Source organism: Micromys minutus (assembly GCF_963924665.1).
Source record: "Micromys minutus genome assembly, chromosome: 18".
Lineage (NCBI taxonomy): Eukaryota > Metazoa > Chordata > Mammalia > Rodentia > Muridae > Micromys > Micromys minutus.
In genome coordinates this window covers 25,119,374-25,136,224 of record NC_137953.1, presented here as the reverse complement: position 1 = coordinate 25,136,224, position 16,851 = coordinate 25,119,374, and the positions used below count along the sequence as shown (strand labels likewise).

General features: G+C 40.4%; 1 protein-coding gene across 3 annotated transcripts in view; it reads right to left on the bottom strand.

Moving 5' to 3' along the window:
* Positions 1 to 16,851, bottom strand: part of PDE1C (phosphodiesterase 1C) — a gene marked incomplete at both ends in the record, with an annotated part of 402,224 nt that overhangs the window by 209,917 nt on the left and 175,456 nt on the right. Inside the window, one exon of one of the 3 annotated variants that reach the window (XM_080932611.1) lies at positions 3,884 to 3,910. The exons of the other annotated variants lie outside the window; for them this stretch is intronic. Coding sequence (XP_080788737.1) covers positions 3,884 to 3,910 — 27 coding nt within the window. The remainder of the gene's footprint in view (positions 1 to 3,883; positions 3,911 to 16,851) is intronic. 3 annotated transcript variants of the gene reach the window in all.

Below are 16,851 nucleotides of genomic sequence, written 5' to 3'. Positions count from 1 at the left end.
TTTTTACTAGAAATGCAGTGAGAGACAGGGCTGTTGAGAGCTCAGCATATGGAGGTGACAGATAACCCATGGTCATTCCCCAGGATACACATCATGGAGGAAGACCAACCCTTTCTAATTGCCCTCTGACCTCCCCATGAGCATTGTGCCATGTGCACCCTCATATATATACACACAAATAAGTAAATGAAAAAGGTTTATAGAAAACAACTATCTTCATTTAGAATTCAAAAGCGTGATGATACAATTCTCCCTAACATGAAAAAGAATTCACAGCTACTTCCACCCAAAAGGCACCTTGTTAGCAACACCTGGTCAAACTGAATAATGCCTAACTAGTAGAACAATAGAATTAAATGCCTACCATTCATCTAATGGAGGTGATCCAGAGCTTCTAGAAAAGTCTCAGGCAAAGTCATTCTGGAAAAGGTTGAAGGTCAGCTACATGGCTTCAAGAAGGCCACAAATTATTAAGCACCAGGCGCTCTGGTAGGCTGAGCAGTGAGGTACAGCAGAAGTGACTCTGGGCCAAGGTCTCACCCCTAGGTCACAACTGAGACACAAGCAGCCTCCACTGTGGACACTTGGACCCTTCAGCTCCAGAAGCCACACAAGTGTAATTGCCCGAGACTATTATGTAGTTGAGAGCTCTGTGGAAACATTTGGAGAATGAAATCTAAGTGAGGAGATGGGAGGGATGTTGAGAAGGTAAGTTTAGGGAAAAGGAGGATCAGAGATCTGCCCATGAATGATGGAGCCCTCCTGCAAAGCAACCCCAGCTGACATCCAAACCATCTAGACAGTTCCCAACCTGAATTCCCTAACCCATAAAATCATGAACGAAATGAAATGGCTATTTTGAGCCTCTGTACCAAGAACATTTTAATATTTATAATACATCAGTAGAACACAGATTTATTTAATATGGAAAATATTGAGTCAAAGAGTTCAAACTGGTCTTTTATTAATTTGCATTAACTATCTATAAAGCTACCACAATGCAAACATTTAATACAATAATGCAAAATGGAATACAATAAACAATTAAGAGCATTCACATCAGATATGCAAAAGCACACTGCCATATAGAGCCATAGTAATTTGAACATTGACAGGATTGAGCGGCAATTCCATAAGACTCTCACCCACCTGTCTGTCTCCCTTTAAAATACAGTTGAGGTGATGCTGAACTTTCTCTATCCTTGACTAATCCATGTAAAAAATGGTAATCACATTTTACTACTGAACAATATAGTACCCACCAATCCTGCTCAGTGGTTCTCATGCAATTACTACCATGAAGCCAACCAACCTGAACAAGACAGAAGCGTGTAGTTGGCTGATAGGGTACCAACCAACAGGAAGCCTTCAAATTGTAGCCAATTTTCCTTTCAGGAACTTGCATAGTCCAGTCACATATAAATGTCTTTGGACTGCAGACTTTACTTAGAAACCACAGAACACATGGATTTCTGATTAGAAATGTTGATACTAAATGGCTATCTAAAAAATGTTTTGTTAAAGCCATTGAAATTTTTTATTTGTACTAATGGTCATTATCCTGATGTAATGTATTTAATTATTGCACTCAAATGAAAAGCCAACCCTTGTCTTCTAGGTTGAATTGTGAACTTCCTAAAGACTTGCTGAACAAAAGGCCCATACATGCGATTTCTTTGGAATGTGGGAACTCAGTAGTATAGGATATTTTAGCACTTGTGTTAATTATACCCCTAATGGGTGTCCTTAATGACTACCACTAAGACAGGAGTAGCTGTACGAAGTCTATTTGTGGTAAATGGTAACACTATTTTACTGACTTCCATTTCACCAGGACACCCCAAGCCTGACTCAGAATTAATTCACCTTTTCCGGGAAAGACCTGGGAAGACACCATGACATGTTTTAGTATATAAAATAGCAAGCATGTATGTTATAGGAAAATATTTTTTGTTTCTATTTTAATCAACTCAAAGTTAAACTTCACAGGATACCATGGGACCCATCTCCCTGGTGCTATCAGCAATAATTTGGGGTCAGGGAAAAATCAACGTAAAGGTTCAGCATTTCGGAACAGTTAGCAATACTTCTTCATGCAACAACATTTACCAGGAGGCAACAATAGTTCGGGCATGAGGCAGATGAAAACAAAATGCCAAAAGGAATCATATACTAGATAGACATCTACCATTGAATATGGAGAAAGAAAAAATATAAAGCGGCTATGTGACACACAGATGGGAGAAATCTCAGAGCGTTATCTATATAATAGATATAGTATATATAATAGAGGGGGGCAAGTCTGAGTCAGAGGACAAGGGCTAGCATAAGCCAAAGGACAGTGCCCACAAATGCATCTAGCACAACCATGGGCAGTTCATGCAGTATCTATCCACCCTTCTCCTTGTTGTCCTGGGTAACTTTGACATTAGTTTATTTCACCCTGCATTACAACAGAAAAGCTTCCTGACAGGCACATGGTCCATACCTATATAGAAGCCTCAAGTAAATACATGCATGGAAAGATCACCACAGCTCTTTCTAGGAAACTGTCCTCACCCCAAACACAGGCAGCTACCTTCATGTTCAGAATTACAACCAGAAGCCCATAGAGAAAGTTTATAGAATTAGGGAGAATGCTGGAAGTGTCAAGATGTGCTGCTGGATAAGTTAAAGAGGTTGTACAAAGCTCCATGAGCCATGATTGTCCAATAGGATTATGGGAATGAGACACTAAAAAATAAGCTGAAAGGACAAATCTGGTATGGAAGCTCATGCCTGTAATCCCAGCACTAGAACGCTGACGCTAGAGGACTGCCATTAAAACACAAATGTCTACTATAGAGTGAATTCTGGCTTATTTTAGGATACAGAAGGAAACCTTTCTTTGAAACAAACAAAAAAAAATGAAGTATCATGCATAGAAAGTAAAGCATACACTAATGTTCTTGACTGTAGTAATTATTTTACCATGCATTCATATATCAGAATATCACACTGAAAATTTTAAAGACACATCAAAGAAAGCATGAATTAATGGATCAATTCAACTGTGGCACACATAATATTTCTTAAATGCACTTATTATTCCATTACTTAGAGGTGCCATCCACTTTCCCTACATATATCACTGTGCACACACACAAATACCTGTGCCCCTCTGCACTTGGAAGCTCCTTCGGCTGAAGGAGCACTGTAATGGGGGATGCCATTACATACGTTTGTGAGAGCAGGGATTCGCTCAAATACTGATAAGTCACTCTGAAACTATTAATGGAAAGGATGCAGGTTGGAGTGTTGCATCCACATGGGGCAGAGCCAATGTGTACCAAATAACCTCAGGGTTCCTCTCCAAAGTGCCCACAAAGCACAGAGCCAGGCCAGGCCCTTGTGGAAGTTGGTACTTAGAGAACATGATGGGTTCTTCAAATCACCCTTCTTACAGTCAAATCAAAAGGCTGCCCTTACTCCAACGCTCCAACAGACTCTATTTCTGGGCAGCTTTTTCTCAGTGACTCAGGTGAGTGAGAATCCAAAATATGTTTAAAGTGCCTGTGTTCTTCACCCAGGAAGTGTCACCTCCCAACTGCCCTCTCAGCCTAGTCCCTTCTTGGTCAAAGTTTTGGGGAAAAAAATCACTTGATAACACAGCAGTGAATGCACAGGATCCACTCTCATGAGCTATTAAGGTGTACCCATTGAGATGTATCGTGCAACATACAATCAGTTTCAATTTATAGCAGCAGCAACCACTGGGAGATAAATCAGGCAACTCACTGAGAACTCAAGGACTTTATTACAATTCCAGAGTACCACAAGCCAAACCTGGGAAGAGCTGAATCACAGCTCAGCAGGTTCCACTCTCCCAGAAAGATGTGCTTACCTCTGGGACGTTTTCTTATATTTCCTCCTGTAGGAAAAAAAGCATAAACACATGTCAGACAGATCCTCTGGCAGACAGTGGAGGAAGGGATTATTTTAGCAGGGGCAGGAATGTGTGTCAACAATTCTAGGGTTTCCTTCTGTGTTGTGGTTTCACAGTTCAGCTGCTAGTCTGCGACTGTTGTATTTTGGACAGGCAGGAACACACGTAGCCTTCACAGTGAAAAGCAGCTTTCCAGGTTCAAGGGTTCCGCTGCCACATGCTTCCCTTCTTCCCTTTGGAGGCAGTGTGAGATCCTGACCAAGGTCAAGCCTAAAGAGAACAAGATCCAGGCTCAAGCCTTAGCCTTTACATTTCCAAGATCCATAGGGTTGGAAGACAACACATAAAGGTTTACAAAAGGTCTTTCATGTTGTCCACTTAATGGTCAATGATTATTAGTTGTTTGTGTTTTTATAATTGTTATCATCCTCATCATCAAGTAGCAAGAGTTCTTCAGTGGGATAATACATGTGTGTGTGTAGGTGTGTAGGTGTACATGCTGGGAATCACACAGGACCTCAAGCACAGTAAGCATCCGTGAACTACTGAAGCTCACCCCAAGACTAAGAGCCTCACTATATGGTCCTTGTCTAAATGTAAGTATGTTACATAGCTAAAAAAGGATGAAAGGAGACAGCGAGAAAGTCTAGAAGCAAGTGATAGAAGCAGTGTCTACTCATACCAAAAGTTTGGTTAAGGACTTTCCTGGGAAACAGAAGAGGCCAAGGTACAGCATATCTCTGCTACTTCCTTGTCAGTTAGCCAAATGGCCAAATCTCATGTGTCTTGCGATTCCTGATCCATCAAATAGAGATGTGATGCCTGCCTTGGCCATTTTACCAAATCATAGAAGAAAATGGCCTTAAAATATGCTGACCCAGTGTTTCAATGTTATTCATGACTATGTCAGTTATGTAGCAGCTCTTAACCTTCAACAGAGTGAGCAGATTCTCCAGTCCAGAGAACTAGAGGAAAAACAAAACCTCGGAAAGGAAGATCTGTCTCCTCTAGGCATCTCTAAGCTTTCCTTTCTTGTCTCATCTAATTTGGCACTTCCCCAAATCAAGGCAAATCCCACACAAATAATGGCATGGTGTCTGAAGTCATCATTTAAAACTCCAGAAACCATTTAAGTCCATGGAGAAACTAAGAAAAGGCTAGTGCGTCACCCAAGAGCAAATCATAATAATAAGACAGGCACTATTGGTCTCTGCTTAGAATCCCAATTCTTCGTGTACTAACGTCAGCAGAGGGGTCCCAGGAGATCCAAGTAAGGAAGCCTGTGCTGCTGGCTTTCACAGTGCCTTGTGTTTTTTGAAGTTGTACAAAGGCACCGTTGGAAGGGGTGAAAGAATCAACCAGAAAGGAAAGAAGAGCTTTGCTTTCAGCACCTCCTCATAACAATCACTTCTGTCTTCTTAACTTATGGCTGCCATAACTTTTGGAGAGAATTCACCCTAGAGAAAATACAAGGTATGCATCTAAAGTGGTATTTTATAAAAGCATTTCTAAGACATAGTTTAAGGGGTTTAACTCTAATTCAATAGCCTCACTGGCAAGGAGGCCTTGAATTCAGCTCTGTTGCAAACCACATATTTAGTGTCCATGTAAATGAAAAGGACAAAATCATTTCAGCTGGAAATCAGATATTTAATTCACCAGGGACAGACTCTTGCCAGGTACTGAGTTTTCTATGTACTTGGTTTCCTCTGCCACTGCTTTCAGTGAGATTAGAAACCTTATCACATGGACCTCTGCATCTACCCCCAAGGTCTGTGTATTGCCGGACACAGGATTAGCAGGTTACAAATATCCCCTGGCCAAGCAAAGGGAGTCTTTGCAGCTGTCATCCACACATGCCCAAATGTGGCTTCTGCATTTTTTAGACCTAGAGAAAGGAAGACTCAGTACTATCCCATTCCTGACACTCCTCAACTCCAGACAATTGTTTTGGGTAGTAAGGTTTTTCCTTTCTTGTGTCATCTATTTAGACACTCCCCCAAATCAAGGTGAATCCCACACAAATAATGTCAGGGTGTTTGAAGGTAAGCATTTAAAACACAAAGAAACCCCAAAGTCCATGGAAAACTCTCCAGGTCCAATACTCAGGTACTAACAGCACAGTTGGTACCCATACACTGAGTCCTGCACATCTTCCAGGTCTCAGTTGATGTATCCCCTCCTCAAAGGGCCTCCTGAGCTTGAGAAGCCTTCAGCTGTGTTTCATGGTGGTCCATGTTCCTAATACAGATTCTTAAGACTCCAATTGGTTCCTGATGTACTACACCAGTGGCAAGAATCTGTTCACTGTCTGCCAGCATCCTTCCCTAGCCTAACATGGAAGCTGTCCACAACGTTTTAGAAAAATGAATACATTTAGCAAGAAATAAAGATGCTTCAATTTTACTCCTTACCATTAGTGAGGGATTTACTAGGAAAGTAAGGACAGCTGCTATATATGGTTTCCTACATGAAAGACAAAGGTAAGAAGGGGTCTGGGGAGCTAGCTCACCATTGGTGAGTCCCATTGTTTAATTCCATTCCTGGAACTGCAAGTAACTACTTATTCAGATAACCTACAAGCCTTAGAGAGTTGAGCCTACTCCATACGTCATTGAAGTGAGGCTCAAAAAAAAAAAAAAAAATTAAGCAACTAATTAAGTAATTAAGTTACTAAACAACCAGGTTAAATAACTAGTTCTAAAGATATAAAAGCTTAAAGAGGCTGATACAAAAAATCAAATTCTGAAGCTCTCAAGGGGTGTTGAGAAGAATTATGCAAAGTGGTGAAAAGATTCCAGCAGGAAGTCTAGATGCTAGCAGAAAACAAGCCCAAAGGCAGTAAAACACTCCATTCAAATGCAGGAAATGAGCTGGAAAAGAAACCCAGGTTATTCCTGGCCTTTTCTGTCTAAAGAACTTCAGCAGAATTCATCCCTGACTCACTGCTTGTAAGAATGCTATTGTTTTGGTTTACTGAGTTTCCTTTAAACACACAAGTTGTGGAAAGTTGAAGCAATACATCTTATAATACATGTATCTAGACGGAGCTGATGTAGAAGGGAGACGGGGGCAGAAGCCCCTGGCTCTGGCATCTAACTAAAACTGACAGCAGCCTGGGAGATGTAGAGCCCAAGAGGCAGCAGGACATCTTTATGAGACTAGACTGGGAAGAACTTAACTTCAGAAAAGTCCCAAGGGTGTTCTTATGCAAAATATGCCCCCTAGAATAGGCTTCATTGTTCACACCTCCCAACACACACACACACACACACACACACACACACACACACATGCACCCACAGACACATACATATACACATTTGGCAGAGACATACATACAAGACTGTGTGCACTTAAGCTATCTTTGTTTGTATACTGTCTTTTGTCGAAGGGCTTTAAAGGCAATGCTCATGACCACTTCTCTACGCTCAAATCCATCCTTTAACCTGATGTGTTCAACAGTTTATATCATTTCCAAACTACCAGTTTCTTTCACCCTGGAAGAATCTAGGTAATGTTAATATTTACTTTGCTGTATGGCAGAGAGTTCTATGTAACAAGTCTCACTGAGCAGGTGGCATAGAGCTCTTCCTCCAGGAAGTGTTCAAGAAAGGGTCAGCTGCTACAAGAACAGCAGCAATGTTGCAAAAACCATAACAGGATTCTGGTGCAGTGCAATGTCAAATTTGGTTCTGGGGGAGAATGGTTCAGTGATTTAAAGTTTGAAGAAAACATTGAAAATTGCTTTTCTGGAATGGACAGAATGAATACTTCGTTCTCATTTTGGAATAATAGGCCCAGGTATAATAACTAAGAAAGCAGGTATTGACCTCAATCCCTCCAGGAACTAAAAGGCTGCCTGGCTTTCATCCATGCTGAAAGGACCCTGCACACTGCACATCAGCTCTGGCAATGTGCTGGCTGGTCCAGCAGAGCTGTGCACCTACCTCCCTCTGATGTCAAAGTCAAGCTGCGGCTCAGATAGAAAAGCAAACTAACAAATACCCAACACTAGAAACTTCTGATACCAAAAGATAGTTTTAACAAGCATTCACATTATCAACAATTCTCTAGACACTGAACTTAGCATCTTGCACACACAGCAACCTTAAGTGCTCTTAGGCAGCTATCATGCAGTGCGCAGGTACGATGCACGGCATGAGTGTCTGACTAATAAATATCCCTTTACCTCTTACACTAACTGGAAGGCCACTGATCTCCACCAAAACCCTGTGTTTGCTTACGTCATATTTCAATGAAACTATAACTTGTATTATCAAACGGTGTACAAAACTGCAGGAGTCCCAAAACTTTGTCGTGAAGGCATCAGTCCATCTGCACTCAGCAGAACGGAAGTGGATCCTGAGACTAGAGTATCATCAAAGAACAAAGGACACTGATCTCGGTCATTCTGAAGGCTCGTTCCTCCAGATCTCTTCATGCCCACGACATATAGCAAGGTCTTCTAGACCCTGTGCATCATTTTCCCTCTTCTGGCCACAGGCGAGGAAGTGAGTTGTGAAACCGAGCAAGCCTAAGGTCTTCTTCTGGCCACAGTAAGAATGGACTTTCCCAGGAGCCCAGTAGAGACAAACAGTGAAAAACAAGAGCTGTGGCAAGGAGCCAAGGAGTTCTAAAATGACTTTGTTTGCTTGCATTTTGACAGCAAGGAGTTCCAAAGCCATAAATATGGCTTCAGTCAAAAGTGAGTATCAACTATGCCTCACAGTCAGGCATACGATACAAGAACATTGTTCTTTCTAATTTCCTGGAGAAGTGAGAATGATTCGTCACTGATATTAAATTATGGAATGTCTGGTAGTGCCTTTCACTCTTCTGGAGTGTGTATCTGGGCAGAAGCTATCTGGGCACCTCAATAGTGAGGTTTATACATAAGCTTAACATTCCAACAAGCTGAGTTTGAAAAGCTGAACTGTTCAGGTTTTTTGCTTGACAGCAAGGCACCACACATTTAGGTACAGTCATGTGAAGGCATGAGAAATTGAATAGACAGCTATACATCTGGGTCTTCTGGGAGAGTGACTCCTAATGAAGAGGGTCATGTCTTCATCTTTCCTTACGAAGACCACGGCACTATGCACACATAGATATGAGGGTCTTACTTCTCAACCCTTGGAGAGTCAGACTTGGAGAGAAACAACGTACTTTTTAACTAACTATGTTCTCACAGGCCAGAGCATGTGTGTCACTGTGGGTAAGTGAACTGAGACAGAAGGCTACAAATGGCCGTGAAATGAGCCAGGACCAGACTGGTCATCTGATCCTCCGGTTTGGTTTTGCACTGGAATGCCTGGTCCAGACTGAAATGAAATGGGCATGACCAGGCATCTCTACCGATTTCCTAAACCATTTGTATGAACACTCCCTGGGATTCCAATAATGGAGAACCTTTGTGTATTTTTCTCTTTCCTTTCAACAATTCGTTTTTAAAATGCATTCATCAAAACCTAGGTTTTTACAACTGCATATTCTGATTGTCTTCTGGCCTTTCCACATTTTGAATAACAAAATATTATAAATAACAAAAGGCCAGTGAAAACACATAAGGGTTATGATTCTCATGTGTCCACCAAGTACCCAGAGGTGAGAGGGAAGACAGCAAAGAGAATCTCTTCTTTTACTGATACTAATGTTTCTTGTGATTCTAATTGTCTTTATTTACACATTCATATGTGGGGAAAATACATACCATGTTACAGTGCATGTAACCAATTCTGGTTCCTGGGGATCCAATACCCTCTTCTGACCTCTGTCCTAGGCATAGCATACATGAGGTGTACACATGAGGTTACCTCACCAGAGGAAACCTGTTAAAAATCAGTTCTCTTACCACATAGGACTCAGAGATCAAACTCTGGCCATCATGCTTGGCAGTTAGTGCCTTTTCCTACTGAGCCATCTCTCTAGCCCCTGATCAACTATTTCATAGCTGAATGAGCTACACAATGAAATTGCATGTGCCTAAAGATCCAGGAGAGAACAAATGATAAATAGTAAAATAATAGAGAGTCACCTTAACCCAATTGTTATTGAAGAGTCTTGGTCTTTGTTATTATTTTCTAAGAGATATTTTCTGGTGATTCTTTTATAGAAGAAATGTTTGTAGAACGTGTGCCTTCTATCTTAGCTCAATTAAAAATAAATAAAAAGATGCTCTACTCAAGACAAATCTCTATGCCCCCCTCTCTCATATCTAACATGATTAGTCAAATGTAATCAAATACAAATGAAGGAAGTCTTTGGCTTTGTGGCTTGAAGTTGGGATGGTTGAAGAGATCATAGAAGGAAGGCTTATCATAAATGGGACTGTAAATAATAAAATTCATCTGTTCCTATTGATGCCTGGGATCAGGTCCTCTGGCTAGTACTGGCCATATAATAGATAATAAATAACCTTGAAAGAGAAACTAATACATTCCAAATTAAAAAGCACCCAGGAAGCCTATGTGTGACTATCATTTATACAGTGACTCCACTATGGCCCTACTGCATCTCCTACTCTTCACACAATTTGAATTCAGTGCTATTTCCCCCCAGCTGACCCTTACCTCTCTGCAGACAGCTGGCCAGACACAAAAATACAACTCTATTATTCATGCCTGCTTCTCTCCTAATCCTGGGTCAAAAACTCCAGATGAGACCTCCCCTCATAGAGAGCTGAGATCATGCCTTGTTTGGGAGCAAGGCTTTTCAGACACAGCAAGCTAAAAACTATAGCTAAAATTCCATTGGTTAAATCTAGGCAGGAAGCTAATGGATAGTACCAAGGATGAGAATGGAAGGAATTTTAATTGAGGAAATAGAAAGTTAATGTCACACTTATAGAAATCTGGTAGTGTGCTTTTCATAAATGATTCATATCTTTATCATATATTTACAACCACTTGCTGTGTATTATGCACAGCAGAGTCATGAGAAAGGAAATAGAGATATTTCTGTGACCTCTTCCCTGAGAGCCTGGCCTCCTAATTAAATAATTATCAGTGTGAAAGGCTGTTTAATGTCTCTCAGGCACAAAGTGGAGGTTGATCCAAAGCATTAAGACCAAGTCTGTCTTCACTGATGTACCAATATGAGAGAGGGGGTGGGTTTATTGAGTCATCAGGAGCCTGTGCTCTCAATTTCTACTTTTTTTTTTCAAATAGATTTGTCACAATAAAGGCTGTGTATTCTGACGTTAGTCACAAACTAATTTCCCTAAGACTTTCTTGCCCACCCACTGGTATACCTGTATCCCTACCCTTCCTTACAGTCTTTATTAAAACCTGTTCTCAGTTCATATCCACTTCTGAGTAAATTCCAGTCAATCCAATAGCTTCTTGGAGGCAGAGTGCCCTCCAAGTTCCTTTAAGATATTCACATCTCTCTGGACACAATTCTGTAAATTTCAATTTTAAAAATGGCAAGATGAAGTGATTATCTAAAACATAGAGAATTAGCAAATGGATTCCTTGGACTCATCCTAGGTCTTCTACCAAGTGAAAACATGAAAGCCCTGGGACCAGACATCTCTGGTTCTGACTTCACTAAAACTGTGTCAAGTGGTAGTTTGAAAGTTGTTGCTTTTACAAACAGCTCATTTCTTACAGTGTATTGATGGGGTGATAGGCCTAAAGGATTCATTATTATGATAACAAATATCTGATAAATGATTCTTGTATTTCAAACTGAGTATACAAGACCCTAGCAATTAAGGGGTACTTAATTCCCTATAATAAGCAGTCAGAATCTATAACAATCATTCAGGACTGTGTACATTACTGAATAAAAGTGATTTCATTGAACTTAAGCTGAAGGCATTACAGAAGCCTTCAGAGTCATCCATTCTTGTGACAGAGTCAGAGATGGAATGAGATGCATGACATCATCCAGACCTTTAGAGACAGAAGTAAGGGTATTGCTCATAGATCAATTCTCACGTAAAAGTGCTGAATTACTGAACCATAACTCAAGATGACTCCATATTTGGTATAGGAAAGATGACTGGATTCAAATGTGAAATCAGTCAGGCAAAAAAGAAATCATAATTTCTGAGAAAAATAAGTCCATAGAAAATGGAGAATGGAGGGTTGGACTGATCGTTACAAGCTACCCACATTAGCAGAATCTGCTCAAAAAATACACATCAAGCTGTTCTAAGTATAAAGCATGACAGAATGATCTGTAGAAACCCACAGTCAACTTTGGTTGTTTCTTCATATAAATAAAGAAGGCAACAAAGTCAGAAAAGTAGAGATCAGGGGTACTGGGGTAATAATCTGAATTTGAACCCCTCTGCGACACATCTGGAAGTAGTAGATTTCAAAGACTGTTTACAGATGTATTAGCTAGACATGTATTCAGAATGTAGAAAGTATCCTGGTTATTTTACAGTTTGGGTTGTTTGGAATCTGGATAAATTCAATCACTAGAAGTTCAATGGGCTTTTAAATTATGAGGTTCTTCACAGTATGCTGGGCTATGGGTTTAAGGACTCAGTTGCTTGAGTCTTGTCCTGAACCTCCCAGAGGGTCACTGATAAGAGTCTCATCCTTTCACTTGCTAGGGAAAAGTAACCCCTATGCCTTTAAAATACTAGAAAGAATCCTGACATCCTCTAGGATTCTGATTGTCTCTATTCCAAAGCTATGTTTGAATGAGCATTACCAAGTAGCCAATACAAAGATTTCAAACAAGGGTATGTGTTATGGTTATTGCCTGGGTTTTCACAGCATTTTGAACAGAAAAATGCCAATGAGAAATTATATACATCCTATTTCCTATGTTAGACTAACTAAGCCATTGATTTTGTTTCAGTGTATTCTCTCTTGTGACAACTACAGGAATATTTATCAATAAATCTACCCTTTCTTTTAATCTGCAGACTTGCTTATCAACTCTATGCTCCCACTAGAGTTCCCCCAGTGATGTCCTTGAATTGTCTTATATTCCGTATATCCAAAAGTGACCTCATCATGTGGGTTCCCCATTCAACCTGTTCCTACCCACAACTAAGCCTGCAAACTTGAGCAAGCTCTCAGAGATTCTTTAGTTAAAAACACCTGCAGATAAAGATAAAAAGTTGGCTTTGTTCTTACTCCCATAGTCAAGTCTTGTGGAGCAGAATATCCCCAAAGTCCTCAGATCTATGTGTAGGGACAAGAGATTCTCATGCTAATAATGAAGATGATGCTCAATTTGGCTCTTCTGGTGTGTGGCTTCCCCCCCGTCTTTTAGGGCTCCATGCTGTATCACCGTTTCTCTTATTTCCTTTTCTCGAAGTGTCAGTTTCTAAGAATCGGGGCTTGAATTCCTTCATATGCTCTTCCCTGACACTTTTACTCAATTAATATATACTTCTTTGTATCTCTTCATAGAAGTCTCCTCTGAGTCTTGGGCCTGGTTTGGCCCATACTGATTATTTTCATAGCTCCTTTTTTTTCTTTGTGACACTTACTAATGTAAACAGCTATTTCAGGAAATCTTGCTAACACTTCTCTCTACCTTTACACTTGACACCCGCTCAGGGAAAAATCCCTTTCTCATTTCCTAGTAGATCTATATTACCAGGCACACAGTCCGGCATCCAGGCACACAGTCAGGCATACAACTATACAGTCAGTTGATGAGGGAATATTTACTAAGGGAATGAGTGACCACTGAGTTATCTACAGATAGCTGAATGAAAGCCATTATCAATGACTTTCAGCTTCATTTCTTGGTTGAATTACTCTCAAGCTTTGTCATAATTTTACTACATAGAAAATCCTTACATAGTGCTCATTAAGGTTCATTAGTGTTGCTTAATAACAGCTGTCGAGAAGACTTTAAATATAGAACACTCTCCAATAAAAGCCTGAAGAATGTTAATTTCTTACCTAGATTTACCAGGCTTTCTCCACGAATGGTGTTTGGCTTGCTGCACAATTTACCTTTCATAGCTAATGTTAAATGCTGGTGGCCACCTCAAAGTTGTGCCAGACTAATTTAACATGCCTCAGGTTAAGCAATGATCTATCTTAGTCAGTTCTCAAAAGGCCATGGTCGAAGTCTTAGATGCCTTCTCCTTCCATACAGAGAAACCAAGGGAAACATTTCTTTCTATGCTTTCTCTTTCACACACAAAATCACAAAAATATCAAGACAGCAACTAGAACTAGCATACAGAAAACTCTCTACTTGGGGTTGATCCAACAGAAAGAGTCATGTGTAAGTCTAGGTCAAAATAATATGCACACAGCTGCCAAATATTGGGCTATACTTAGCTAATAAGTCAGAACAAACAACTTATGATGAAAAGCAATAGTATACTATTAAATAGCATTAATATGCAAGTGAATAAAATGCACTCTAAATGTGAGGCTCTAGCTTCATACTTGATACCTGCTACCTTCTCCTCTGGTGCACAGGACAACTTCTTTTTCAAGCTCTTGCTCTATTAGCAAAAGAAGAGTTGTTCTGAACCTGGGCTTTAGTATCAGTATCATGTAATTCCCAGACAGCTATTGCCTTCTCTTTTAGTGTTGTGCTTTTCAGCATTTTGCATATATAAGAACTTTCTGAGACTTAGACACGGTATCTCAAACCTCCAATCCCAGCACTTTAAAAACTGAAACAGAAGGATCAGGAGGCCAAGCTAATTTCAGCTACATATCAAGTTCCAGACCTACCTAGGCTATTTGGGACCTTTAATTTTTAAGTCCTCTCTGGTCACCCTAACCAGTCACTTAAGTTTTCTGAGGGCAAGGTTTTCCTTCTGATATCTATCCTCATGTCACCTCTGTAAACTGGTGCAGAGGACACACTCAGTAAAAATGTGCTGATCAGGTCCCTGACATTTTCAGGTAAGTGGGATACTTGGGAGACCCATTTGTACACTGAAATCAGGGTCTGGAAACAACAACAAACTTTTAAGTAGTTCTAGAGTGGCCTCACTGACGACAGTTGGGTCAGGGTTCTCTTCCCTGGGTCACTTATTTATTAACTTACTTGAGTTATTTTGACTCAGAGCCAAGACTCTCAGAACCACAGCTCTAAGCCACATTCCCCTCCATATATGTTCCATATTGTGGTCACCAGTAGCTACTGAGACATTTCAGAAGCCAGCAAGTCAATATATCCACTCTCAGAGTAAGCATTCCTATCTAAGTGTACTCCAAGGCTTTGGCACAAAAATTCCCTAACATACCCAAGCCAGAATAGGCTCAAGGGAGAATTTCTCTTTCCCTATCCCTGCTCTAAATCTAAGGTCTGTCATTTCTCCTTGACAACATATACCTCAGTGCAGGCATTGATCCCAGCTTCTCTCCTGACATCCAGTCTCATCTCTAAGCTCTGTCCTATACTTCACCCAGAGTTATCAACTGAAATTCTGATCTCATTGTATTACTCTGAAGCTTTGACTGCATTAACACTTCCTTATAACAAGAAGATAAAATATAAACTCCTTTCAAAACAGACAAAAAGGATTTCTCCATATGGTATGAAAGAGTCAAGGGTACAACTTCTTATTAAAGTTGTGCAATGTGTGAAAATATTCATATCTTTAAACTATAATTATGTTTAATAAAACTGAATATTTTAATTTCACATTGCTTCCTACTCCATGCCTTCTTTAGCATCATCTCTCGCTCCCCTATGTGTCCAATAAGCACTCTGTTCTTGATTCCTCTCTATCCCTCACCATGCCATGAGCCACTAGTGGATGCAGCGCATCTTTTAAAGGAAATAATAAGGCTTTTAAGTATCAATATGTAGAAGAAGTTAACTATGTTTTCTTCTACAGTGACCTAAGAGCTTTCTGTCCACTAGCTCTACGTTAATGACATCAAAGAGACACAGCAGTGACCAGTTGTTTGAGGATTATCAATAGAGGATAAGCAAAAAGAATCTCACTAGGTTTCACACTACATCTCTAATACATATGCTTTGCCAGAAACCCATGGAAACAATTCAAAACCTATGAACATAGGCAATCCAATGGCAGCCTGAATCAATGGCTTCTTCTTTGCCCCACATATTGGAAAAGTTTTTCCTGAATCACTGTCAAAAGGCAGGCGCTAATGAAAGGAGTTTTCCTCGTGTCTTTCACGGTCTCCCAAATCTTAAAGCTTTTGACTGGCCTTCAGGGCAGCGGTCCCTCTCCCTGAAATCCCCTCTAGACACATTCATCAATCTGAGTGTTGGTGCCAGTCTGTCCATGACCTATTAAGGTCAGATAGGAATCTTATCCACTTTCGCATACCAGAGGATGGCAACGGGACTAGCACATAACAGATATTTAATAAATGTTAGCTTGGCAACTTCATGTAACCCAAACACTAATTACACTGTTTAAATTCAAATGAGTATAAGAAAAATGTGACTTGGCCAATCTGCAAATGAGAGCATCTAGTCATCTCTGCTGGGGACTTGCTCCCTTTTACCAAGAATCTGTGAGGTAACAGTGAAATGCTTCTTTAGATTTTTTAGGCCTTTTATACTTTTTTAGACTTTAGAGGTTATTTAGAAAAAGCAACATCAAAACAACCTAAGCAAAACAGAACCTAACTGTTCCATGCAGCTGAGTCAGCCAACAGCATCCGAAAAGCAGCTATAGCAACAGATCCAGGGGTCCCCACCCTACCTTTCCATTCCTGCATCTCCCTGAAGGATGACTTATTGTTTTCTAGCACAAGAAAATTATTCTCACTAAGATCACAGGAAATGAATCATGGTATTCACCAGGAAAGTTCAGAAGAGGACAGCTATCCATTTCCCAGGGCCAATAAAGAATGTCAGCAAGAGACTTCATGCCCCTGTTTGAGATCCATGCTTATTGAGACCCAGTGACCTTAGGGACATAAGATCCTGGGATTCACAACTCATACTCCAGAATCCTGATCCTGGGATGGATTTCAGGAGGCAGAGTGGGAAGCAATGCC